At 49.0% G+C, this 27076-nt stretch overlaps 1 protein-coding gene across 4 annotated transcripts in view; it reads left to right on the top strand.

Annotated features, from left to right (window-relative positions):
* Positions 1–13395: 13395 nt before the first annotated feature.
* The window catches only part of LOC116940748 (casein kinase I-like), a 44359-nt gene continuing 30678 nt past the window's right edge, over positions 13396–27076 (top strand). The window contains exons 1-4 of one of the 4 annotated variants that reach the window (XM_032950935.2): positions 13396–13592; positions 19409–19971; positions 23592–23632; positions 24179–24248. In XM_032950935.2, coding sequence (XP_032806826.1) covers positions 19776–19971; positions 23592–23632; positions 24179–24248 — 307 coding nt within the window. In that variant the 5' untranslated portion in view covers positions 13396–13592; positions 19409–19775. Of the gene's footprint in view, positions 13708–13795; positions 13819–19408; positions 19972–23591; positions 23633–24178; positions 24249–27076 lie in introns of those variants that run through there. The other 3 variants (XM_032950942.2, XM_032950950.2, XM_076067586.1) reach the window with 3 other exon arrangements.

Below are 27076 nucleotides of genomic sequence, written 5' to 3'. Positions count from 1 at the left end.
CTCCCCATCACTCCCCATCACTCCCTTCACTCCCTTCACTCCCCATGACTCCACTCCCCTTCACTCCCTTCACTCCCCATCACTCCCTTCACTCCCTTCACTCCCCATCACTCCCTTCACTCCCCATCACTCCCCTTCACTCCCTTCACTCCCTTCACTCCCTTCACTCCCCATCACTCCCTTCACTCCCTTCACTCCCCATCACCCCCTTCACTCCCCATCACTCCCCATCACTCCCTTCACTCCCCTTCACTCCCCTTCACTCCCTTCACTCCCCATCACTCTCCATCACTCCCTTCACTCCCCTTCACTCCCTTCACTCCCTTCACTCCCCATCACTCCCCATCACTCCCCTTCACTCCCTTCACTCCCTTCACTCCCCATCACTCCCCTTCACTCCCTTCACTCCCCATCACTTCCTTCACTCCCTTCACTCCCCATCACTCCCCATCACTCCCTTCACTCCCCATCACTCCCCTTCACTCCCTTCACTCCCCATCACTCCCCATCACTCCCTTCACTCCCTTCACTCCCCATCACTCCCCATCACTCCCTTCACTCCCCATCACTCCCCTTCACTCCCTTCACTCCCCATCACTCCCCATCACTCCCTTCACTCCCCATCACTTCCTTCACTCCCTTCACTCCCCATCACTCCCAATCACTCCCTTCACTCCCTTCACTCCCCATCACTCCCCATCACTCCCTTCACTCCCCATCACTCCCCTTCACTCCCTTCACTCCCCATCACTCCCCATCACTCCCTTCACTCCCTTCACTCCCCATCACTCCCCATCATTCCCTTCACTCCCCATCACTCCCCATCACTCCCTTCACTCCCTTCACTCCCTTCACTCCCCATCACTCCCCATCACTCTCATCACTACCATCACTCCCCACACTCCCCTTCACTCCCTACCACTCCCCATCTCCTCTCTGTCGTGGTTCCCCGTAGCGCCGGGACAGCGCCGCCCCCCCCTGTCTGTCTCTGGAACCTTCTTCACGGGGTGCCCTGCTGTGTGGGGCTCGCGTTTTGTTTGTCATTGAAGCATTGGGGGTTTGTTTATGAAACGAGCTGACGCCCATCAGCTCGCACTGAACAGAGACTCGCTCCCAGTGCCGGGACAGAGCGCCGTGACGCGATGCCCCCTCCACACCCAATACAAAGAACCCCCGTGTATCTTCTTTGGTTCTTTCGGTAAAGTCACGTAGAATGAGAATAAAATAAAATAATAATAAAATAACCCAATAAAATCCTCCAGACAGTCTCGTCCCTTCACCTGATGAAGGCCACTTGTGTTGTGGCCGAAACGTCGTGAGAATTTTATTGTGTTATTTTATTAATTTATTATTTTATTCTCATTCTACGTGACTTTACCGAAAGAACCAAAGAAGATGAATCCTTGCAGTCACGAAAGCTTTAAATCGAAATTTAAACCCCCGTGTAGCCGTGACAGACTGCTGGGGCAAGTGCTGCTAGCGAGCGGTACCTATGAGGGCCGGAACGGCACACGAGGGCGCGGGTTGGCCAGCACCACGCTCCGGCCGCCTTTGTCTCCCCGGTGGCGATGTTTACTATACACCGCACCGGGAACAAATTTGAGGCTGCGTCGACCTAGGGGAGGCCCAGGGACCGGTTCAGGTAATCCGTCACTGGCGGTGATCCGTGAGCGGGAATCGAACCCGTGTGGCCGGGATCGTAGCGCTGTGCGCTAAACCGCTCCCCCACCGCTCCTCTACCCGACAGCCCCACACCAACCCGTGGCAGTGGCGCGGCATCGCGTTGACTCCGCCTGCTGCAAAGTTTCACGGTTCGAATCCGAGCGGCCGCCCTGGTTACGCGAACGAACGAAGTGGGATTGAGGTGGACACCTCGCGAGGAGGTTGGGGGGGGGGGTGTGTCGAGACTCACCACGGAGTGGCAGCCGAGGGAGAGAACGCGCGCAAGAGGGGAAGGAGGGTTCCACCCGCGGAGACAGAGCGATGGAACCGGTGCGTGTTTACCGGTGTCTTGGTGGATTGTTAGATCGCATGGGGAGGCCTTCGTCCAGCAGTGGATAGACCATGGGCGCTGCCAATGATGACGATGATCACCTTGCGCTCGAACTGCTCGACAGAGGAGTCCGGAAGCGCTCTTGTACCGTAATATTGTATTATTTTGTGTTACTGGTGCACGAACACAGCCAACAGAACACTCAAAGCATTCAGAATCAGAAGTTGTATCTCTACTGGAGGAATACGATGAGCCATAACGCTCTTTTCACAGATGCCCAGTAGGTCATTCGTCAATAACGCTGCATTAAAATCGGGAGGGGGAATACAACAGGCGACGTTTCGCTACCACCCCCTCTGTCCTGCCTGTACAGGTCCCCGTTCTCTGTTCGGCCCGAGCGGCAACGTCGCCCCGCGCCGCCGTGCGGAGGGAGACACCGCGTGGCGGCGCAGCGTGGGGCAATCACGAGGAGGGTTACGTTCGTCATCCCACAAATACTACGGTATTTTATTTTAGGGGCCGTCCATAAATGACGTCACGCGATTTTGGACGATTTTTGACCCCCGCCCCCCAATCGTCATACGGCGTCACAAAAAGTCAGACCCCCCCCCCTCAAATATGACGTCACAAAACTCTGCCCCCCCCTCCCCCCAAAAAATATATAAAACATGCTTCAAATCGCTTTAAACTATTGTAGTGCGTATTTAATGTGCCGCTGCACTCTGATGTTGTAGGAGAAAACAATAAAAAAGTATTTAATTAAGTAGAACGTGTTGTCTATATTTATTTAAAGTTGCGCATTTTGATGTGACGTCACATTTCTCAAACCCCCCCCCTTTTCCTCGTCACACATCGTCACGAATGTCTGAGCCCCCCTCCCCCTAGGTGCGTGACGTCATTTATGGACGGCCCCTTACCAGGTAGAGCTGATATGGCCACGCACGATCATAGCTCATTGCAGTGACTTATTGATTTAATCACACGTGGAATCTAAGCACGTGTTTACAATTGTGGAGGGGGAAACCCCGGAGGGACCCGGGACATTTTAAAAAGATTCTCTCATTAACAGTTTTTTTTATTATCATGTGGGTGGTTACACTTTTAGTAGCCATTGAATAACGGACAAACCCTTGGGTTGTTTAAATCGGATACAGGCAATGGTGCAAATTCCATAAATGTCCCACGAGACCAGAGCTGATGTCTCGCTGGTCCGTTGGCATCTCTTTAGCGGCTTCCAATTTCTCAATGTGGCCATTAGCAGCGAGTTGAGTGATAACCACGGGACACGAGTGGTGGCATCGGGCACTCCACTCTCATTACTGGTCGAGTAACGACATCGGCGCGACTGAACATGTTGTTTTCTTTAAGGTGGCACCAGTTTCTGCTCCGGCCCGTGGACTAACCCCTTCGTTTAGAGTCAGCGCTTCTTCTTCTTCCTCTTCACCTGGGGTGCACGCTGCACCCCGTGTGGGTGCGAGACGTAGGCAGATCTTTTTGTTAGAAGGTAAATAATCGAAAACACACATTAAGTACGGTCACGTGAGCACAACTACTTTGTTTCGTCAAACCCTGTGTGTATTTATTGCCACTGTACATTTTTTTTTTAGGATTGAGAACCAATGGGGTGCGAGTCTGCAGTGAAGGTTAAGAACCGCTGGCTTAGAGAATGCCACCAGATTGGACTAGAAGGAGCTACATTCACCGCGAAATAAATACGCATTATCACTCGTGAATCCATACACGTGGCGATTCATAAAATATTGAGGTGCGAATCGTGTAGGCCGGGTCCACCCCTCAAGCCATCGCGGCTTTGGCTGCATGCTGTTCCATCGCTTATACTTGCGACATCTTTACAATCTATTTGCGAGCAGTTGCGCAACTCCCCGCTGGAGTGATTTTGTTAATAATCAGTTTAACCACGAGGGGGCGGCACAGACAAAGGCAGAGACGTCAGAGTTGAAGCCCAGCGATCTCAGTTATAATTACTGTATTTGGCTCCGGCTAACATCAGTGGCGACCAATACGGTGAAGTATGGTCAAGCAACCGACACGACGTGGGGAGGTCATCATCCAGCAGTGGATTGTAAATAAGAGTTATTAGTATAATTACTCTGAACGTTCTCACCATTTCCTTCCATCTTCAAGTATTATCAAGTGTATTTTGTTTCACCAGGCGGGAACCCAAGAGACCAGGCATGACCTCATGGGTAAGGGTCACCTGGGGCGTGAGTCTGCCAGTAGAGGGCGATCATTGCCGCTGTGTGTGGGGAGCGGTGGTGTAGCGGTTAACGCTACGCTGCGCTACGAACCTAGCTACCCGAGTTCGATTCCCGCTCACGGCCAACACCGGTGACGATGATCTGAACCGGTCCTGGGCCTCCCCTAGGTCGACTCAGCCTCAAATGAGTACCTGGTGCGGTGCGTAAAAACATCGCCACTAGAGAGACAAAGGCGGCCGGGCATGGTGCTGGCCACCCACCCCCTCGTGTGCCGTGCTGGCTTTCATAGGTGCTCGCTAGCAGCACTTGCCCCAACAGTCTGTCCAGATTATACGGGGGATCTTTGTCTTTGTGTGTCAAACATCTCGCCACGGTGGCGAGATGTTAACTACAACGCCTGGTATACAGGAGGTCGTGGGTTCGATCCCCGACTCTTGACGCCTGCTGTATATTTGGAGTTTGCATGTTCTCTTTCCCCGTAGTCGTGTGGATTTGTCTCTGGGTCCTCCGGGTTGAAACACGCGTTCAGAGTATTTAGCTGCTAAACATTTCCACATAAGCCACTTCATTGGGCTATCATTTGTGGTCAGGTCGCATCTGAAAAAGAGCCATAGAGCTCACTGGGTCTTACCTGGTAACACTAAAAAGACTTTAGTTTGTAGTTTTAACCCCAATTGATTAATTTTCAGCATAATGTTTGACACTGCTGCCGGCACACAATGATGGCCCACTCGTTTCGAATGACGTCAGGAGATATTTAACGTCCACTGTGAGTGAAGCGGACTGCGCCTGTTATTGTTATATTATTATTATGGTTCTTACACTGGCGCTATTAACCAGGGCGGCCCTCGATGGGCCCTGCGCGAGGCCACGTGGTGACGGTGGGGACGGTGCGATGGGCACTTAGCGCGGCGTACGGAACGTTCCGTGTTGCAGATCACTAATAACGGGACATTAGTCGTGCGGAGTAAACACGTGACAAGTTGTTTACAGGGGTGGGGGGGTGAAATATGAAAATAATAAACAGTTTGGGTCAATTAACAGCTCGCTGCTGCTGATGCTGTACGATGTTAATGATATGCGCACAGTATGAACATCTGCTTCATTGCTTCGATCACCATTTATTTACATGAGATATGTTTTAACCAAGCAGTGCTGATGACTGTCAAGATTCGTTTGGACCTCATAATTATGATGATGATTATCATCATCCAGACATCACCATCATCAGTGCCATGGTCTGGACATCAATCATGACGGCTGTTTGAATGAACACCATCAGCATACACGCGCGCGCACCAATCGTTCCGGTTTTAATGCGAATGTATTTCACAATGTGCAGCGTTGTGAGGTTCTATTTGCATATTTATCGCAATATTAAACCGAATAATAGTAATTAATTTGTATTTTTTTTACGTTCGTAAAGCCAGCGCCATCATTGCAGTCGTTATCACTTACGCGTTAATGAATTTAACAGAATAATTACAATGATCTTACATCATTAACATCGATCCCCATTCATCAATGTTCATGACATCCATGAAATTCGACGTATTCACATAATATCATCATCAATATTATCTTTATGACTAAATAATCATAATTGACCTCTTCAATTACGATCATCAGCGACTCATTCACAATAATCATCGGCGTGTTTATGAATATCGTGACATTTTTTTAATCATTGACCGATTAATTAACGATCATTATCTGCATCATCATCGTCGACCCATTGATGTCCTTAATAATCAAATAATAGCAAATAATAATAATGGTAATCATAAATATGATCAAAATCCGTTTCAGGATAAGCTGATCCCAACCAGAGATTTAAAATGCAGGCAGCATTTACGGCTCCCGGACCAGCAGCAGTTCCCCCCCCACACCACCATCGCCCCTTGCCCCCCTCTCCCGCCCCTCCCTTCCTCTCCCCTCCTCCCACCACTCACCTACACGAAGCTCAGATACCGCCGGTGCCGTGGGCTGGGGGGGGGGTACCATCCCTGCCCGTGCTGGTGACGACGTCAGAGTGACGAGCGAGGGGCTCCCCCTGGGACCGTCCGCTCCCCCAACACCCTGCCCCAAACGCCTCCGCCCCCCCGCCCCCGGCACCACCGGCACCCCCAACCCCACCACGCGCTGTCAATTGAACTCCAGCAGAGGCAGCAGCGGCTGAATACCAATTGACGAGGCGATGCTGGTTCACGGCAATTAGAGCCACAGGGCCGGGCTGAGCGTGCGGGGGAGGATATTCGGACATGCGGGCGGACGGACGGAGCACAACGACGGGGAATATACACAGCGTGGTGGACTTCACATGCGGACGGCGAGGCAGGCTGATGGATATTTAGGCCGGCACATGAAGAACAAACAGAATTGGTAAGCATAGATATACAACATAGACAAACAGACCGATACGTCGGGTGACAGACGTACAGATACATAGACATGTTTGTCGACAGGCAGATCGATAAATATGAAAAGATAGAGAATGATATTGATACTAAAAAAAAGACAAATAGTATATAGACATTTAGATAGGTGGAAAAATAGACAAACAAGGAGACAGATAAAATACATGGACATACAAATATACATCCACACAGATATGCAGAAGACACAAACAGAAAGATACATTTAGAGAGATATACATGGAAAGAACGGTGTCTTGGTTAATATTTCAATTTAATTAGGTAAGGGCCGATTAGAGACATGCATCTGCTTTGCAAGGTATGCCTGGAATAGATGATAATTCAGTTCAGGGCACATAATTACTGCCATGACAGACATGGGAGCTGATTCTAAATGAACTCTGTGAAACAAGACAGATTTCAGATGTGTGCCGGCTTGTTTTTCTCTTACTATTAATGACTCAACGGACTCTTGTGATTCACGAAATGCATTCATTTACAGCCGCTCGTCAGTCCACTGCTGGATGAAGGCGTCACCATGCAGTGTCACTTCGTTCATGGGGGTTGTTTTCACGATGTCACCTTTGCTGGTCAGTCTGGTTGAGTGAAAGGTGAAAGTGTTCATACTACAAAAGAGGCCGGTTCGGATATCACTCGCCACTGATGTGAGCCGTGGCTGGGAATCAAACTCGGGTCAAAGGGTTCAACTGTGCAGTGCACAAACCATCGTGGTTACAATAAGAGTCATCACGAGACTTGGTTGGGAGGAATGGTCACCTTTGTTAAACTTGCGTGAAATTGCCCCAATCTGCATGTGAGGTGTGGGTCTGTGGCTGGTTTGTATTCAACACCTCAAGCGTGCGGGTTTTTTTTCTCATTAACTTACAAAGCTTTACATTTTAACTTGAAGGAGTGTAAACATTGAGGTTAATTTAAGTACAGTACTGTCACTTTATTTTATCCAGTAAAGCCTCATTGAATCTCAAGACTCTCATTCCAGAGCGACCACACATTACATAATTAAGAGCTGGAAGTTTGGCAAATTAAGTACAAAACCACATTTTTGTGCGGTAGATTTTGTGTATGCACTCAATGGCGACTGGATTCACACCATCAGCTCACTGATAGGCGAGGGCCCGGATTAATCACAACTTAATCTACGCGAGTCTATGGACATCTACGCAAGTCTATGCGTCTCTATATAAGTCACTGGTGACCGGCCTGACGCAATCACTGCAGTTTTAGAACGCCGTTTAATCGCGAACGGCCGAAATCCCCCCCCCCGCCCCAATAAAAAGAAAACGCGCATTAGAACCCAGGGTGCTCAACGCTGCCAGCTCAGCGCTCTGACCTCTTTGTGCCACCCGACCACCGCACCACACTCGCTGTGACCTTTGGCAACCATTAATATATAAATAGGACACACTCAGCCGGCCGTGTCTCCCAGGGCTCGCCTCGTTAATTAAAGGACATTGCGTTAAGTGGAATTTGGTTGTACATCACAGGTGTGAGGGCTTTGAGGGTCAGGGCTCCTAATTGATCAAATTTGGAGGGGTAACTACAAAGGTGTCCATTAATTAACGGTGTGATTCCTCATCATTACATATCCACACCGGCACACCGCATCCAGTATACTTCTCACGAGCCTTTGTTGCTGCAGCAGAGCGTGTGTGGAGGGGAGTTGAGTGAGACGAGAGGGGAGCTGTTGAGACTGAATGGGGGATTTCCCTTGTAAACAATGAAGTTATGTCAAAAAATATATTATGGCATTTGATTTATCACAACACATTGTTAAAAAACAACTTCGAGTTTTATTTGTATATTTTAATTCTCCAAATCGCACCAGCACCCTGACTCACAACAACATTTGTGCATCAAGTAAAGTCACAGATTCTGCTCAAATAAGCATTACAACAGTGGCCCACATCGATTTCCGCTGTCAAAAGTCAGCGGTGGAAAATCCACATTCCCATGACAGGAGCCACTCGCTCTCTCTATTCTATGGCCGCTGTTGTGTAGCCCCCATCTCGTCAAATCCCGAAAATCAAGCAGGTTGGAGCAAGGTCAGAACTTTGGATGGGGAACTGTCAGGTAATTGGACATCTCTGAAAAAGAGCTGTATAGCTCATCGGATTCCTCCGGTATAACTAAATATTCTGATTCTGAATTGCAGATGTTGTAGACGCAGGCTGGAAGGTGGGCAGCAGTCACTCAACAATGCATCATAAAATCCATCTGTTTCCAAGCTTTGAGCGTTTTCTCCGGGTCCTCCGTTCCTTCCCACACCAAGTCAAAACTCCTGAATGGAATTTGGCCAAACAACCCAATGTAGTAGCAGGACCCCTGGGGATTCAGTGACGATGTTCTAGGAGGTTTAAACGGCATTATTAAAATTCTTATTCTGATTTAAAAAAAAAACTATCTGCGTATATATGTATCGTGGGCTTCACAAGTACAGCCTTTTGCGTGAGTTGGATCGAACTACAAACGAATCTAGTTTCACAGTTCACTCTTTGAAGTGGCGAAAAATATATAAATGTGTACGCATTTTTAATACATCAACAGATCTCTGTTCTCTGCGATAATGGGCGTCTTCTTCCAAAAATAGACGGCATTATACAGCATTAGCGTGCACCTCTTGGGGGGTTGAGTGTGCGGCTCGGGAACGGTGGGGGGGAGGGGGGCTGCTAGATTTGGGTGGCTGGGAGTGCGGAAATGATATAAACATCTGTACAATGAGATGGACGCACTCATGCATGCAGGCACTCGGTTGAGTTCACATAACACTGAAATAAACCCAGTTCGGTGACTCGGCCTCTCACTATCGCACTACGCTCACTCGCTCACCCGTTCACGCACCCAATGGATCGCACACCCACTAACTCGCTAATCCACCCTATCGGACACTCACTGGCTGGTTCACCGACCACTCTCTCACACACCCACTTACCAACCACTCAACTGAACGCTAACTCACCCATTCAATCACCCCGCAAATTGCACACCCGCTCAACCACTAACCCATTCCGTTGCACGCTCACAGACTCACCAAACCTACATACTCACCCACATATCAACACACCTACCTCACTAAATTACCCACCCATCCAGGCATACACCCATCCACCCACTCACCCATCCACCCGCTCCGACCACCAAAGCCATCACCACATTTGCATCTGATTGAACTTATCCTTTCCACCTCCCTCCCTCCCCATCCCCGTCACCGCTCGAGTGATTTTCGCAGGCAACGGGGAACTCTCCGAGGAAACGGAGGTTGGGGTTCTCGGCTGTGTTGGAGACATTCCTGGAACTACGGAGGGCACAGCAGAACGCGATAGGGCCCTGATACAGGGGAGATTTTTTTTTGTTCGTGATGGCAAAACACTAAATAACATGTTATATATAACATTATGAATTGCATACGACGGTTGCATTGGTGGAAGATGTGTGTGCTGGTGCGTCAATGAGATGGCGCGTGTGTGTACGTATGGATGTACAAGTACAACCGTCGGCATGTGTGTGATTGCACTGGTGTGTGTCGGTGTGTGTTGGGGAGCGGTTGTGCAGCGGTGAGGGTGCTGCACTACAAACCTGACGATCCCAGTTCGATTCCTGCTCACGGTCAACATCAGTGACGATTACTTAAACCAGCCCTAGGCCTCCCCTAGGTCGAGTCAGCCTCAAATGAGTACCTGGTGCGGTGCGTAAAAACATCGCCACTGGGGAGACAAAGGCGGCCGGGCGTGGTGCAGGCCACCCACCCCCTCGCGTGCCGTTCCGGCCTTCATAGGTGCTCCCTTAACAGCACTTGCTCCAACAGTCTGTTAAAGCAATACGGGGGATCCCTGTTGGTGCACCTAGCATGGCACAAGCGCCGTGGTGATGTCACCGCCACGAATTGGTGAAGAGGGGTTGTTCTAGTAGTGTATTGGTGTGCGTGCCAACGTGTGGATACATGTGCTGACACGTGCTGGTGTGTGTTCTTTTGTATGCGATACGTGTGCTGGTGCACTAATGAGCTGGTGCTGGTGGTGTGTGTTGGTGTGCACTGCTGTTTGCATTGCCATGCTGGAGAGTGTGTGAAGGATCTGGCGTGTGTGTGTGTGTGCTGGTGTGTACATACACTGTTCTGGTGTATGTGTGCAAATGGTGTTGTCCATTGTCGGTGTGTGCGGTAGTGTACTTGCTGGTGTGAGTGTTTACACGTGCTCACATGTGTGGTTGGTACATGCGTGCCTTTGTATGCGCTGGATGTTCTGATGCGTGTGTGTGTTGGTGAGGGAGTGTGGCGTTTGTGTGCAGACTGCCATATATAACATCATAACAGTCTGGATCACTGGACGGGTTCCACAGGATTGGAAGAATGCTTTGGTGGTCCCCCTCTTTAAGAAGGGGGGGCCGCACAGATTGTAAGAACTACAGGGGCATCTCCCTCAGTGTACTGGGAAAGGATTATTCAACATCGCCTTGCCAGGCACGCTGAGGAGGGGCTTTCGAGAACCCCAATAGGCCAGGACGGTCTTGGACAGATGATATGTTGTCTGTCTGCTACAGCAGACGTGTAGGGAATTCCAACAAGACCTACATCTCTGCATTATTCACCTGGTCAAGGCCTATGACATCATCAATAGACCTGGGCTTTGGGATGTTTATTGCGATTTCAGAGTCCTTGAGTGAGAGTGATTCCCTGTCCTCTGGCGCCTACATTATTTTACATCTTTTTCGACCACGTCGTTCGAGAAGTCTTCCATGGCTGTACCGGAGGAATCTCCATCGAGTACAGACACAATGGGAGGCTGATTGATCGTCAACCATGTTACGTATGCTGATGATCTGGTGATTGCTGCTCACTCAGAGAAGGAGTTGGAGGCGCTGCTGCTTGACCTGGAGCGTGCTACTAAGAGGTGGGGCCTTACCATCAGCCCCACCAAAACTAAGCACCTGCCTGGGTATTTTGTGCCATCGGACACTCCACCCCCTCAACTCGACATTGGCGGGGCAGTTTTGGAGTGCAGAGGTTTCCATACATGGGCATGTTTGACAGCAGAGGTCTCATTCAGAATCAGTCGAGCGGCATTATATCTTAACGGCTGCGTAACGCTGTGTGGACGCAAACTGGTCTGCCACTGCACCCGAAAATTCGGGTCTTCTTGACCACAGTCAATGCGCTCCCTTCTTACACGCTTGCGAAACGTGGATCCGCTTAATGGAACATCTGCGCCGGTCAGAAACATGCAGGCCTACGATCCATCCTGTGTTTAACCAGGCTGTATTGTGTGAGCTCACACATCCTTGGACGATTTGGACAAATTCCCATCGGTGAGCTCCTCATGCAGGAAAGGCTGCGTTGGCTGGGTCATGTAGCCCGCATGCCCAGCCACCTAATCGTGGAACAGCTTTTGTTCGGCCGGATAGAGGGGGTTAAACGGGCGCGGCACGGGCTCGAGAACAGATGGACTGTGGTACGACAGGACGTGGAGCTGAGTGGAATTGACAATGACCGGTACCAGCGGTGTCAGGATCGGCCTCTGTGGAGGAGGCTCGTGAAGGACGCTGCTAATGGGCAATTGGAGGCAAGTTGGCACAGTAGGAGGGCAGTCATCTCAGTCAACTCATGACACCTGCTGGGTCTGTCCCGTGACCTCTCCGACACTGCACGTGGCCTTAACCTGAAAGCGCACCTAGCCTGGCACAAGCGCCGTGGTGACGTCACCGCCACTTAGTGGCGAATCGCGGTGGTTGTTGTTGTTGTTAGGTTGGTGGGTGGACTATGCCGGGCTTCAGTTCTGTAGTTCGGCATCTGTCGCGTCTCCGCTGGCAGTGACGCGGGGCGAGTCACCACCCCGGCGAGGAGCCGCCACTCTGCCCGGCCACGCGTGCGGGCAGTCGTGGGGGGCGTGCGGGCAGTCGTGGGGGGCGCGCGGGCAGTCGTGGGGGGCGCGCGGGCAGTCGTGGGGGGCGCGCGGCCCTCGCTCGCCCTGCGCTGGAGACAATAAAATAGCAGGCAGGATCTCTCACAGCCAACAGCAGCCTCCGTCTCAACGTGGAACCCAACAATCATCCTTCCCCTATCGATCAACAGCATTTTTGTTTTACTACCCCCAACCATCGTTAAAGCGTCACGTCACTGAACAGCCTCCTCTCCACCAACACAGCCGTCCTTTCATTCAACAACAACAGCAGCAGCACCATCTCCAGCAGCCAACAGCGTTCATTCTAACAACAGCCTTCCAGTCAATTGACCTTTGCCCCCCCCTCTAACCAACAGCCCCTTTCATCTTCTCAACAGCCTTGATCCTACCCACATCCTTCCTTACAATCAACAGTCTTCTTCCTTGCCAAACAGCCACCCTCCTTGACACAACAGCAACAGCCTGCCTGCTAAATAACTACAGCCGCCCTGCTGCCCCCCCCTCTCTCTCCCCCGGCAACAGCCCCGCATTCGCCCCGCCCCTGGGCGAGACGTCATCACGCATCACCGGGAAAACCCTCCTGGAGTGACGTCATCACGCATCACAGGGCCCTTACCGGGGGCGACGTCAACACGCAGATCGCGCCACTCCCCGACAACCACACCCCCGGCTAATACGTCATCACGCAATCCAAATCGCCCACCCCTCCCCCCTCCTCTCCTTTCAAGTACCCGCACCTTCCACACCCCCGGACGTGACGTCAACCCGCAACGGGGCGCGGGCGGGCGGAGGGGGGGCTACCCCCTCCGCCCCCCCACCTTTGCCTCTCAACTGGGCCACACCCCCGGACGTGATGTCAGATCTGCCCATTTGACGTCACGGCACTTCCTGGTGCCGCGCGCTGCTTCCGTTCGCAGCCGCTGAGCGGGGCGGCTCCGCGCTCGGTCGAGGCGATTATCGCGATAATTCGTGCCCACTAATTGCGGTTAAATTCCTCCCCTCGCTGTTTCTCCGACGCCTCTTGTTGTTTCGTGTCACCGGCCGCGCCAAGGTAAAAGTGGCGGTTGTGTTTTGGTTTCTTTTTGAGGGGGCCGCCGCCGCCGCGTCTAGTTGGCGACGTGTGGGGGGGGGGAGAGCCGTGCAATACCCGGGGGAGGCGGGTGGAGGTAAGAGCCTCGCGTACTGCTGGAAGGAGGGAAGGCCGCGGTCCTTATCATCATCATCATCAGAATATCTTCGGCAAAACGGCAGCACTCCAGCATCAACGTCAGCACATGGTCATCGCAAGCGTCTTCAGCACATCGCCACCTATGCACCTCGCTAACCCTCTCGCCAAGCGCTAAACATCAGCATCGACATCACCCAGCTCGCTTCATCCTCTCACCTCATCATCACCACATCATCTTCCCGTCGTCATACCTATCCGTCCCCTCACGTTAGTCGTCAACAGCATCGCCACCTCATGTTACTCCATCGGTACGTCACCTCATCAGCACCTCGGTCGCCTCATCAGCAACATCGTCATGCTGACACTCCCTCCTTTGCTCACCACTCACATCATCCATGCTCATCCTTTTCCCCTCCTGTTTTTGTCGTCTGCATCGCAGCTTCGCCTCTTCCTTCCCCACCCTGTGCGGTCGTGCTTGCCGTTACAGGCGTCTCACGCCCACGCTAACACTGGCATCCCCCCATCGACACCATCACCGCTACAATACCATCACCGTTATCTCAATGCCGACCATCGCCACGAACAATAATACCATTATCACCGCTTTCACCATCAACCCCCATGACCACGATAATTTCCAATCGTCAACACTCACCACATCACCATTGCCATCGCGATAGTCATCGTCACCTTCGCCACAATCACCGACCATCGCCACCATCACTGTCAATATTATCGCTAATATAAAATCATAACCATTATTATTACCATCAACGCTATCAATGTTACTCTACCATCGTCATTGTCGGCACCATCACCATTACCCAAAAGTAACTTTACAGTTATCACCATTACTGCGGTTAAATTAAACAATGGTAACAATATATCACGTAATCACCACTATTATTAGCACCAATGTCTTCAACACTATCACTACCACTGTTAATTACATGAACATACCCCATGTTAACCCTTACACACAACTACCACTTCTAAATCATCATTACAACTACCACCGTCTTCCACTATCAACTACAGTACTGTACCATAGTCTTAATTATTACCGTCACCACCACCACCACCGCCTTCATTCCAGAGCAATCACCAACAACTAGTCAATCACAAGCAGCATCGTCGCCATCATCACCACTACCTATAAACTACCACGGTATTTCCGCGTGAGATTCGCTGCCCGTGATGGCGATGAGAGAGGGATGAGGGAGAGAAATGCGGGCGGACGTGGTTTTACAAAGGGAATGGTTGTGGTGGTGGTGGTGCTGCTGCTAGTACCTGGTTGTTTTTTTCCTAGAAGTGGTTGCTACTGGTTTGTTGGTTGTGGTGGGTCTGACGTAGGTTGTGTGTGTAGAGACAGCGAGTATGGTAATTGTGGCGGTGGTGGTGGTGGTTGTGTTAATAAGGTTGAGTGAATGTGGTTAATGTGGAGCATGCTGGGAATGGTGGTTACACAATAAGCGGTGGTGGTTGTGGTGTTATTGCGGTGGTTTATCGTGTCGCGTAACGTCTTGGCGGACGTGTTGAATGCATTTGTGAGTGTGATTAATTCAGGTAACGTGGCGATGATGATTCACGCACTGTCAGTTGGAGTCGTGGGAATTCTTTGTTGGTGGTTGTGTTTTTTAGTGTATCAAGGTTTGTCGTTGTCGTATTATATCGTGATGGGTGCTCTGGCGGATATGCTATGCGTGTAGAAGTGGCTGAAGCGGTGTTGCGTGCGTGGTGGTTCTTGATGTGTTTGTGTTGGGCGTAAGGCGATTGTAATGGTGGGTGATAGTTTTATCGAGTTTATTGAGGTGTCGGTGGTGGTGGAGGAGGTTGTATGGTGCGGTAGTTGTGTTTGTTGAGTGTATGGTATTTGTAATTGTGGTTGCTTACTGTGCTGGGTGTTGGCGGCGGTGGTTGTTCAGTGTGGTAATTAAGCCGTGTAATGTGCTTGTGGTAGTTCCGTAGTTGTGTGAGTTGCGGTGTTCAACCGTGAATGGTTGTCTTCTCGTTAGGGCAGCGGTGGTTGTGTTTGTTGGGTGTCTCGAGGTGACAATTATTCCACTGCTGTTGTTGGGGTGGTGGTGCAAGCTTTGTCTGGACCTTGCCTGGTGACGGTGGGCATTGTGCGTGGTTGTTGGCTGGAATTATTGGCGAGTGCACGTTGGTAATTGTGGTGCTTGTTGTTGGCTTTAAGGTTTTAGGTGTGGTCATACTGGGGCTGTAGTAGGCATAGTAGTTGTGGATGTTGCAGTGGAGATTGTAGGAGGCGAGGCTGTGATTGTTGTGCGCTTGGCTCCGTTTGAGGTGGCGGTTCGCGCGCTGCTTGTTGCTGTACTGGGTGCGGTTGTGATTCTTGAGTTAATGTTGAGGCTGTTTGTGTAGACGTTGTCAGTGGTTCTTCCTGGTGTGTCTGAGCTCTGGCTGTTGTAGCAAGAGTTACGGTAGTGATTGTGGGTGTTAGAATGTTGTTACAGTTACAGCCGTTGTGCCGCGTGTGGTTGTTGCGTTATTGTGTGTTTGAGATTGTGCTTGTTGGGTTATTGTGTGTTTGAGATTGCTTGTTGTATTTGTTGTATGTATGTTGAACTTGATTCGCACCATACTTAGACAACCGCGTTTTGCAGGTATTGTCGTAGTCGCTACGTGTGTGGTTGGTGTTGAATGTTGCGACTGCTCTGGTGGTAGTAGTAGTAGGAGTATAGTGGTCGGGGCCTGGTGAAATAATGTCGAGGCTATTACAGTGCTAATTGTTCTTGCTGTAATTTGATGTTGTGGCTATTCTAGTCGTCGCACTTGTACTTGGTATTTTTGGTAGTTGATACTGTTCATGGTGGTAGTTGCCGTGGTTGTGGTTTATGTTGTGTCGTGGTTACTTTTTGCGTTAACTTTCGTTTGGCTTTTGTGTTTTGGCAGGAGAGGCTCTGGCCGTGGTAGATTTAACAGCCGTCATTCTTTGGTTCGATGTTGAGTGTTGTGGTTGTTTTAGTTGCGGCTCTTAATGTATTTAAGTTGGTTGTGCCTGCTGGTGGTGTGGCAGTGTCTTGTAGGCAGGTAACTGTGCTTCAACTCATCGATTCAAACGTATACTTGCACACGCGGCGCATGCATAGGATTTGTTCATGCAAGTATCGATTATTTACCAGTTTATGCAGATTATATACAAATGTAACGTTAAGGCTAATGGAGAGGAAAACAAAGTTCACAAATGACCTTAACCAGAAGTCATACAACCAAGATGGCAAACAGACAAACAATATATATTTTAATCGAATCGCTGGACACAGTGACTTGTTACATAACTGATCCTACCGCCTGTGGTTTTGTCTTGGGTAGTGCTAATGCTGTGGTTTGCAGTCGCCGTTTCTCATGGCCACCGAGTCGGCAAGCTTCCACCGCTGCTCATTGTTTCTGCCCAAAGAACTTTAACTTGTGACTGCCACATTCCCAAGGGGGCAGAGTTGAAGACTCTCGCCAATGGGTTGCCAGTCTGCCCCAGTAACCCCCGGCATGCCATTTAGAGAAGCCATATGGCCGTTAATCACTGCAGAAGCTGCACTTTTAACGCAGCGCAATAATGACGGATTTCAACCAATGAAATCCTGTGGTCTGCACGCTAGTTTTGTAACAAATCGTTACAAGCGTCACACCAAATCCAGCATGACCATCTACCACATTTCACTTTGATAGGTTCGAGGTTGGGGGGCGGCAAGGAGCTTGCTTCACACCCCCTCCCCCCCCCCCCAAGTATAAATAAAGATTGTGATTCTGAACATCCGAGTCGACGTTTCCCCGAATGAAAGTTCACCTTGGGGAATTATATCAGGATCCGTGTAAAGCGAAGACCTTGCCTGCACCCGCGCAGCTGTCGAGAGCCCGCGCCATCGCGACTGCCAGATTTCCTCGCATCGATGCAGCCTGCGGAGGTCACCTTAGGGCATGCCCTACGTGCTCCAGGTTATATCCCGAGACCGATGCTGTTGCTGCTGCTGCAGCGTACCTTGAGAGCTGTTGCTTTGTTAGACGGATGTGTCATGGGCTCGGTGTTGGCGAGAAAGCCATGTTTTATCAACGTGACTTCATGCAAATCGTTGTATCAGCTGTCTATGTTGTCCTCGTTCGGTGGTGGTGGTGGATTCTCACCTGGATTAGAATAAGGATGTGATTTATTGGAGCGTCGTTCCGTGTACGGCACATCAAGTGCCGCCCCCCCCCCCCAGCGGTAGATGTATAAGTGCAATCATTAAAAATAATTGCCTTATCATTTTAATAAAGGGTGCTCCTTGCAAAAAGAACCTTTGTACTGTAGAGCAAAGGTTCCGTTTGCAAGGTATCATACACTGTACCCCTGTGGGGTCCCGTCAACAACCTAGAATAGATTATTGAACTCTACGTGCTTTGTTTGCACCTCATGTCTCACTTGCAAAATAATCTAGTTGCCAACGATCCCTGTGTTGTATTATGTAGATTTGTTTTGGAAAAAAACAACTGCCATGTGAACGTCAGATAGCTGTGAACCACGGCCAAGAGGAAACCTTCACTGGGCCGTAATCAAAGCCCATTATATGTGTGACAATGCGTCAATTAAAATAGATTCTTACGCTCGCAACAATTGAGTCGAATCGTACTTTCTGAAATTAATTATTTAGGCTTTATATATTGGATAATGTGACTCCTGAAGCCAACAGAGGCTCCGTAATAAATTGTCAAATTGAATCGCGAATGAAATGGTGACGGTCCGTTAAATCGCGACAGATGTTAATCGTTCAAGGCCTGGACTCTTCTTAGCCCGCCCGAACCTCCTTCCACCTCTGTCCACTTGAGCTCCTGATACTATTCAACTCGGGGGAAACCCATCGGGAATCATTCCCCCAGCACAGCAGGGCCAGTGCGGTCCATGATGCGTGCATTGATTTGCATTGAATGTAAACGATAGTTTCGTATGTGTGCTGACTTATTTTTACCTCATTGGCTCCAGTGGTATAGGACCTCGTCAGTAGTGTTTGGTTTTGGCCCTTTTCAATGGGCAGGCTTTTTATGCTTGAAATGTTGCATCAAGGTGGGGTTTCAGTTGCATCACAGGAAATGCAACCAAAACAGCTCTTAAACCAAATATCGTATCATAGTTTGAGACACACATCAGTTCAGTGGTGTAGGTATCAACTTTTGTCTGTATTATTTACTCTTAGCTCTTATTTCGTAAATATGTACGTAAGCTTTGTGTTCCAGGCTGTCTAATGCATGTCTACATTTTGGGTAATGAATACAGACTTTACAGTGAATTTAAGGTGCCCTGCCACAGTGCTTTAGTGATGTCACTGCAGCCATCTGCTAGAATGTATGGCAATAGCACTGTAATGATGTCACGAGCTCACTGCAGCTGTGTGGCTGAAAGTCACTTGAAAGGCTTTTTGTCTCATTAACAAAACCTCACTTGTGTCCAACAGCCCGCGTTTGAGCGTAGGTACGTAGCTACAAGATAAGGGCTCTTTGGTTTTTAATTCCATCTCTTCCTTTCTATTCAGTGATATTTCTGATTTTAATAACCACTGGAGACAATGACTGAATATTTGGGGAGACCTTCATCTAGCAGTGGATTGACAAAGCGTTGTTAATATTTTAATATATCGCGGATGACACATGCAGTGTGATGCTGAGATTAGTGATGTTTGTTTTCTCGCTTATTTCTCTGCATGCAGAGTCCGTCACGTCGTCACAGCCCAGCGCGCCGCACTCAAGGATGCCTCTCGAGGCTCTAGCGCTCAACGAGAGAGGCCAGCGATGACTCACGTGGCACGCCGGTGAGCGAGAGGGCTTCCGCTCGCGCCACCTCCCCTTTCCCCCCGGCTCTCGGAGGAGGAGGTAGAGGGACGAGGACGAGCGAGGAGGAGAAGCAACGAGGAGGGTCGTGACGAAAGGGGCAAGGGGGGCCTGACCCCCCTCCCCCCGCCCCGGCACCGGCTACCCTTGCTCACCGAGGCCGAACGGCAGTGACGACGACGGAGGAAACGGTCAAACGGAGCTCCGTCGCGTTCTCCGAGGGGGAGTGCCGGGGGCGCCGCTCGGATGGATGTCAGCCGGCCGAGCGGCGAGGAGAAGAAGGTGGTGGAGGAGGGGAAGAGAATGTCGCGGACGAGCGTGAGCCGCGGCGGGCCGAGCTCACGGGGTAGCGGCGCGCCCAGCTCCGGCGTGCTCATGGTGGGGCCCAACTTCCGTGTGGGCAAGAAGATCGGATGCGGCAACTTTGGCGAGCTGCGGCTCGGTGAGTGTGGGTGGAGTGCGCGACGGGAGAACGGGGAGGGCCGTTTTGTTTCATATGTAATGGCTTCGTGTGATAGCGAGATTTTAACTACCTCGCCTGGTATAAGGAGGTTGTGGCTTTGGTCCCGACCCTGATGCCTGTAGATTTGGAGTTTGCGTGTTCTCCCCGTGGTCATGTGGATTTTTCTCCGGGTCCTCCCGTTTTTTCCCTCGATATTTAAAAAACATGTGTGGCGAGCATTTGGTCACTATAAATTTTGACCTGATAAGCCCCACTTCATTGGGCTATCATTTGTGATAACCAGGTCGCTTCTGAAAAATAGATATATAGCTCAGTGGGACTTATCTGGTCAAAAAAATAAGTAAAAATAAAAAATTGGTGGTGAGCATTGGTGGATTTTACATAGATTAGTGAGAGGTGGCTAGGAGACAAGAATATGTCAAGTGAGTTTATGAACCCCTCTATTAACCTAAACTCCACCCTCATAGATGTGGGTTTTCTTCAGGTGCTCTAATATTTATCCCATGCACGGGATTGAGGTGTCACCATGGTCACAGCTGTTGATGTCGCGGACAATACTTATTGTTACTGAATTGGTTATACTTCCCATTGCAGAAAGCCCCGGAAAAAAGGTTGAGATGCAAAGAGGATCTTATAGATAAATAATATATTATCATTATTAATACAATGATATTTCTTTACACAGAAAATCATCATGGAGGCTTCAGCCTTAGTTTACGTGCATTGGTCAAACACCAATGCACGTTTTGTTATAAACTCCACTGATGAATTCGGTCAACACGCTTCATTCGCACGGAAATATTCACCGGCTTATAGTTGTAGATTGCACTTTAACAGTGGCTTCTTGAAAACACTGGCAAATGTGAAGAAAGCCGAATTGTAAACCATCAAAACGCACCCTCCACAATTCCCCAAATCGTCGGCACATTTCTCCATTTCAGTCAGTGCGTGAACTAGATTTTAGAAATGTGGTGTAAATTAATATAAAAAAACCATCACAAATAGAAATCCTTTGCTAGATTTTTCAGACACAACGAGTGTGCAGTGCACTTGGTTTGATTTTCTTTTTCCCTGCTGCACGTGTACACGCACACGCACCAACAAACGCGTGCCGTTCTGAAGCTTCACACGGCTCAGCTGTATTTGACGCTGGGAGGAGATAAACGTGGGGCTGGTGGATAAGTAACTATCGTACGCATTACCCTTAGCTCCCTGTAATTCCACAGCTTTCCTGGGTACCAGCGAGTGTATGTTGCTGCTTTGGTCTGCAATTTTTTGTTAAGTTGCCTTTGAAGCCACAACCCCTGCTGGTATCGTCTATTTGCTCTTTAATTCGTTAGATAGTGGGACATATGTTGGACCGATACTGAATTGATTGATGTGGCTCAAAAGGCAGCAGTCCGAGTATCGTTGAGTGAGTTCAGCCACACATGGGTCACGTGGCAGGGTGCATATCTACACATGTAAAGTTATTTTGTCAATCCACTCCTGGGCAAGGGCCTCCGCACGCCGTGCAGATCGTCGAGGTCGTCATGAGCATAGTCCACCATGCTGCTCGGTCGCGGGTTGGTGAAGGCAAGGAACATAGGCGTACGAGTAGAGAAGTTCAGCACAACAATGCCCTCTTACCCACAATCTAGCCCCACGGCATGTGTTTGGTGGTTGCCCATCCAAGCACCGTCTTGACTAAAAACCTGCTTAGTTTATTATAATTGCTGTAATCGGGTACATTCCGAACAACTTTGTCATCGGCACAGACCTGTACTGGGCACTCTTAACCAGTCCCTGTGCATATGTTATATTTGTGTTTTATTGCGTACCAATATTTTAATCACAGGCTGGGTTACCAGTTTCCGTGACTTTTGCACACCGGTTGTTCAATTTTAGCACCAGTCAGGCATGGTGACTCACGCCTGTGATCTAGCACGTTGGAGATGATGGTTAGTGGTTCAAACTCTGATAACCGCTAGTTTGCAAGATGGCTAGTAGATAGCAGTACACCAAGTTGGTATGTGCGTCCTTTTAGTGTTGTGTTTTTTTTCCTTGGGGCATTTTAGTTTCCTCCATCGGTCATAGCGCTTGCTAAAAAGATTTTGGCAAAACATTACCAACCAGGACCTCCATGACAAAGAGCCTCGGGGTTTTCCCAGAAACATAAATTACATAATATTACATTCTCATAATTATTTTAATTACACCCTGAATCCAAGAAAACTCCACCAAGTCGCAAGGCTATCCCTCGGAGGGGTGTCTTGTGAGAAATGTTTGGTCAGTTCCTTATTTAGTGTGGATGTGTGGGAGAAAACTGGAGTTAGTGCCTGGAGAAATCGAGAGGCCTTAAAATCAAACGGTGGACAGAGAATGATTCGGAGTGACCCATTTTGATTTAACTGTGACACGAGATGCCGCGGAAGCTCTTGTCTTGCGAGATGACTTAAGGTCTCCCTCCCCTGCGAGAGACACTTGCCACCTCGGCAGGCTCCAGGCTGGTTATAAATAAAGGATTTAATTGATTACGGTAATTAGAATCAGTCCCCGGGGCGGGCAGGGCCTTGAGCTTAACGTGGCCTCGAGCAGACAGGACTGAGATGGAGTTCCCCTTTGATGGGAGCTCAAACCCTCCAAGGCTCTGTCTGCCGCCTCCAGTCTTCCTCGGAAACAACATTAACAATACAGTAGACTGTAATACAATTTGGTTTTATATAGCGTCTAAATGCGACCGAATCTCAAGGCACTGTATGGAAATAGTGAGCATATTTATTTTGTAGAGAAAAAAGCAGTCATTCATCGGTCTCTCTGTGCGAGTCTTTGGAAGAGGGAGCGAGGCAATCGGTCATAGGCAGAGGGAGAAGAGGAAGATATTGAGAGAAGGTATTTCTAGACTGTGGGGGCAGCAGAGGAGAATGAACGACCTCCAGGTGAGCGAAGGTTGGCTGGAGGCTTCAGAAATAATGTTCATGGTGTCCTCAAAATGCCTTTTGCAAATGAGCAAAAATGTTCAAGTTATTATTGCTGTGGTAAGAGGACTCTACGTGTCTCAAAGGTCACAAGGTCAAGTTTGGATCAATTGTTGAATCGGCATCATCATCCTTCTGGGTTCAATAAAACAATTACCGCTTTGTAGAGGTTGTTGGCAGCGGTCGTCCCATGGAGAGCCCGACCTCCGTCATTGACAGATCCCACCACCATCCCAAGGCCGCCCACAGAGATGAGCACCACCCTTTCCCTTGTTCGAGACACTTTGAGAGGTTTCATTATTGAACGAGGCAAGAAATTGTACCACGACACATTTTACGCGTGGGCGTTTCCACGAGCCGGAAAAGCATTTTGTGCCAGCGTTGGTTCTATTGATGGGGACCTGGTGAGCTGTCACCGTGGATTCTCCAACCTGTCTGTTGGTTGTCGCTTCTCAGTGGGCCACGTGTTATTCAGCTCTTTTCCACTCACATAGTCAAGAAGGGAAATCGCCCGTGTCTTGGAACAGCCCAGCACGTTCTACTGCCCAGTCTCGACCGTTGTTTCCCTTATCCAGTCATCTTGACTGCTGCTGTTCTTTTCTGACTGGAATGTTGCGCGTGTTTTTTGTTCTTTTCCTGCAGGAAAAAATCTGTATACAAATGAATACGTGGCAATTAAGTTGGTAAGTATTTTTATCATCATTATCAGTAGAATTGTTGTTTATCCACGTCATAATGTCATGGTAATAAATTCTGGCATACAGTGTGAGTAAAGCATTTGCGCAGAGGTGCACATTCTGACGTATTATGCTATAGATGATTCTCAGTCATTAGTAATTGCAGCAACATTTGGATGTATGCTTTATCCAGTTGCCGGATAAAGACCCTCTCAATTTGTTGCCATGCTTCATCAGATCGTCAACCTATGGGTCTCTCCGGACCATTCTCCCTGCAGCATTTTTTAAAGCTGCTAACACTTGGCCGCAGTCTGCTGATGACTCGGAACGTTAAGATGAGTCGAGAGGTTGGCTGTTTAAACAAACGATGCATGTTGTCGAGGTGTGATGTCACAGAGGCTGCATCTGAACAATGCTCAAAACTTCACACTTGCGGCTCTCCCCTGTAGCTAGGCATTCGGGCCGAGAGTGCGCCTAAACGCAGCCATAGCGTCCGTAATGTGAGTGGCCATTTCATCGTTGTGATTCATTTCCATGCGTTTTTATCAACAGGAACCCATGAAGTCCAGAGCGCCTCAGCTGCACTTGGAGTATAGATTTTACAAGCAACTCGGCAATGCAGGTATCGCTTTATTGATTTCCCCACCCCCCACCTGTTCTGCTGTTTTCAGGAGAGAAAAATAATCCGTTAAGTAAATAACGCACGTCGAACACATCAACGTGCATTTGTCTGAAGAGTATTTGAGTGGAATGAGAATTCTGCGCCGCCATTGGTGAAGGTGTCTTTGTTGTATTTTGCTGTAGCGTACGGCGTTTAACTCCCCGTGAAATCCGCCAGCGCCACAGTAGGACATCTCGATCCGCAATGGTTGCGTTAAAAATAATCAACGGGGAGTTATCGGCAATTGATTTTTAAAAATATAATTCCTGCTCGTTCAATGAAGCGTTGTTTTTGGTCTTATTTAAGCTTCCTCGAAATGTGCGTGCGGGCGCAGACGCGTTCTTAAAAAGTTTGTCTGAAAAGCGGCAAGCGAAATTATATACCGGAGCGAGCAAAGACGAAGAGTCACGTCTTGGGCGTTGCGTGAACTGCGAATAGGGGGTGAGCAGTTTACGTGGACGGTGGAAGTGAGTCCCAGTCAAAAGGGAAGTACAGTGAAACCTTAGCTTGCGAGCATAATTCGTTCCGGAAACGTGTTTGTAATCCAAAGCACTCGTATATCAAAGCACTCGTATATCAGTTGTGATCACGTGACGCTCGGCAGACAAAGCGTATACGTACTACTCGTATTGCAAGACCTCACTCGTTTATCAAATTAATATTTATTTTAAAAAAATGCTCGTCTTGCAAAACACTCGCAGACCAAGTTACTCGCAATCCAAGGTTTTACTGTATATGAGAAGAGCGCGACCTCCCATTGCCATTAAAGTGAGCGGTGTTGGGATAAGCCTCCGTGTACGGGTGCTTGGATCGTCGTCCTGATGGGGTGTCCACTGCGCAAACGCGTTGAGTTAATGATTTGAGCTTTTTTTATTTTACTCTGTGCAATGTGGGGCATCTTCAGCCCCTCACCGTGTGTGCATTTCCCATTTTACAGGCACGCAAATATGCCGTGGCAGGGGGGGGGTGGTGGAGTGACATAAGCGAGTTTGAGACTTTGCACTTCCTGTTTGAGCACTGTATGACGTGAACTGGCCTGGACTGCAGCTCGCAGGGTGTTTTGAATCACCTTGTTTTTTCACCGACGGGGCATTAGTTTTGTCGTGGCCATGCCATGTACACCTACCTAGCTCTCTGTAGCGTTGTACGTTTTAGACATATTCGGGAGGGGGTGTCATTGCTAATTACGATACAGTTTGGAATTATAGAGCATTTAAATGCAACTGCATTTCAAGAGTCTGTACAGAACGGTGAGAATATTTTGTAGAGAAGAGATGCTCAGCCATCGGCAAAGGTAAATAAGGTCTTGAGGTTGGAGTTGAATAGGGCAGGGAGTCGACAGCACAGATGGCAGGGGGGAAAGACCGTTCCAGACTATAAGGGCAGCATAGGATGTTAAAGGCCTTGTTTGGTGGAACAGAGACTGCATGGAGGGGAATAGTGAGGTGCGCTCACGATTCAGGGTCACTTGAAAGCAGGCTTTGATTATATTTTTAAATTGTGGTGACTGCAGCAGCTTCTTGGGCATACAAATCTAAAAACAGCCATTCTTACAGTGGCAATTAATTGCCTTTATCGTGAGTTTATTTATTGCGATTAACCGATGCGTCAACGCTTCGTTTAACATACGCGTCTGCAATATGACCATTAAAATATTTTTTTTTGGTTCGATAGTAGTGTCCTGCAAATGCTGTACCTTGCACTTCCCCAAGCGGTCTGCCTTTAAATAGACACCTTCTGTCTGCACGGTTCCCCTCCTTGTTATAAATCAAGGCTGCGAACGAGTACGTCAGTGGTTGATAAGATAAGTCCCCCTGGGGTTTTTTTGGCTCATGAATCTTCACACGCAACTTAAACATCTTTGATAACAGAAGTCGCAGGTAGCCACTGGCATGACCGCTCAGCGGAGAGTGCTGGGGAGTGCGGCTGAGGATCCGAGTGTCTTCCAACGGTAACATCGACATTGGTGGCTTCCATTGAGTGTTTAGCTGCAAACTACAAACCAATAAGTTATGAACACTGAATACTATTATTTGAATGCTGATATTCACTGATAGCACATTATTGCGATTCGGTAGTGGCTGTGGAAATTAGGATAGCGTGTGTTGTGATTTGGATGATGCATTTTATTCCACGTTAAGACGGTTAAGGATAGGAACAGTTGCCCACAAGAACTTCAACAAATGATAAACTCGGTTCATAGTAGCAGTCGCGAAAACTCGACCTGCGATATCGGAACTCGTTGGGTGGTTCATACAACTCGTAATGGGGGGCAGTCATTGCAACTGGAGTGGTTTTGGCGGATGTGTACAGCTGATTGCCTTCTGGTCGCACATTTTACTGGAACGGCTCTGCGGATCTCACTCCACCGTTGGCACACTCCCACGCCCCACGCTCCCAAAATTAAACGAGCAGCGGTCACGCAGCGTTGACCCGGGTGACGTTCATACTTGTGGTTTTTGCGTGGAGCAAGTGTTTTTTTGGTTTAATTTCGTGAGAGCTCTGTATTTTTGACAAATCCAAGCTTTACCTCCGACACAGAGGGAATTTTTTTTTTTACCATTCGGGGAAATGTAAGGGTAGGAAACGTTATACCAGGTTCCCTTTTATGGGCTTAAATTAATTTTCAAGTCCGTTTTCTTAGCGTTCTTTACGTAATGGAAAGACTGCAAATGCATGTTTTCTGGGCTGCGGGGGTATGTCATTGTTTTGCTTTACTCTGTTTAAATTCTCTTGGAAAGTGTAGAGGTTTTTGTTGACGTCTACAAGTATGTCTGTTCGTATAACAA

This window comes from Petromyzon marinus, chromosome 1 (genome assembly GCF_048934315.1).
Source record: "Petromyzon marinus isolate PM22_M1 ecotype Great Lakes invasive population chromosome 1, UKy_Petmar_22M1.pri1.0, whole genome shotgun sequence".
In the NCBI taxonomy this organism is placed as follows: domain Eukaryota; kingdom Metazoa; phylum Chordata; class Hyperoartia; order Petromyzontiformes; family Petromyzontidae; genus Petromyzon; species Petromyzon marinus.
Note: the sequence above shows the minus strand (reverse complement) of the source record. Positions and strands in the feature narration are given on the sequence as shown.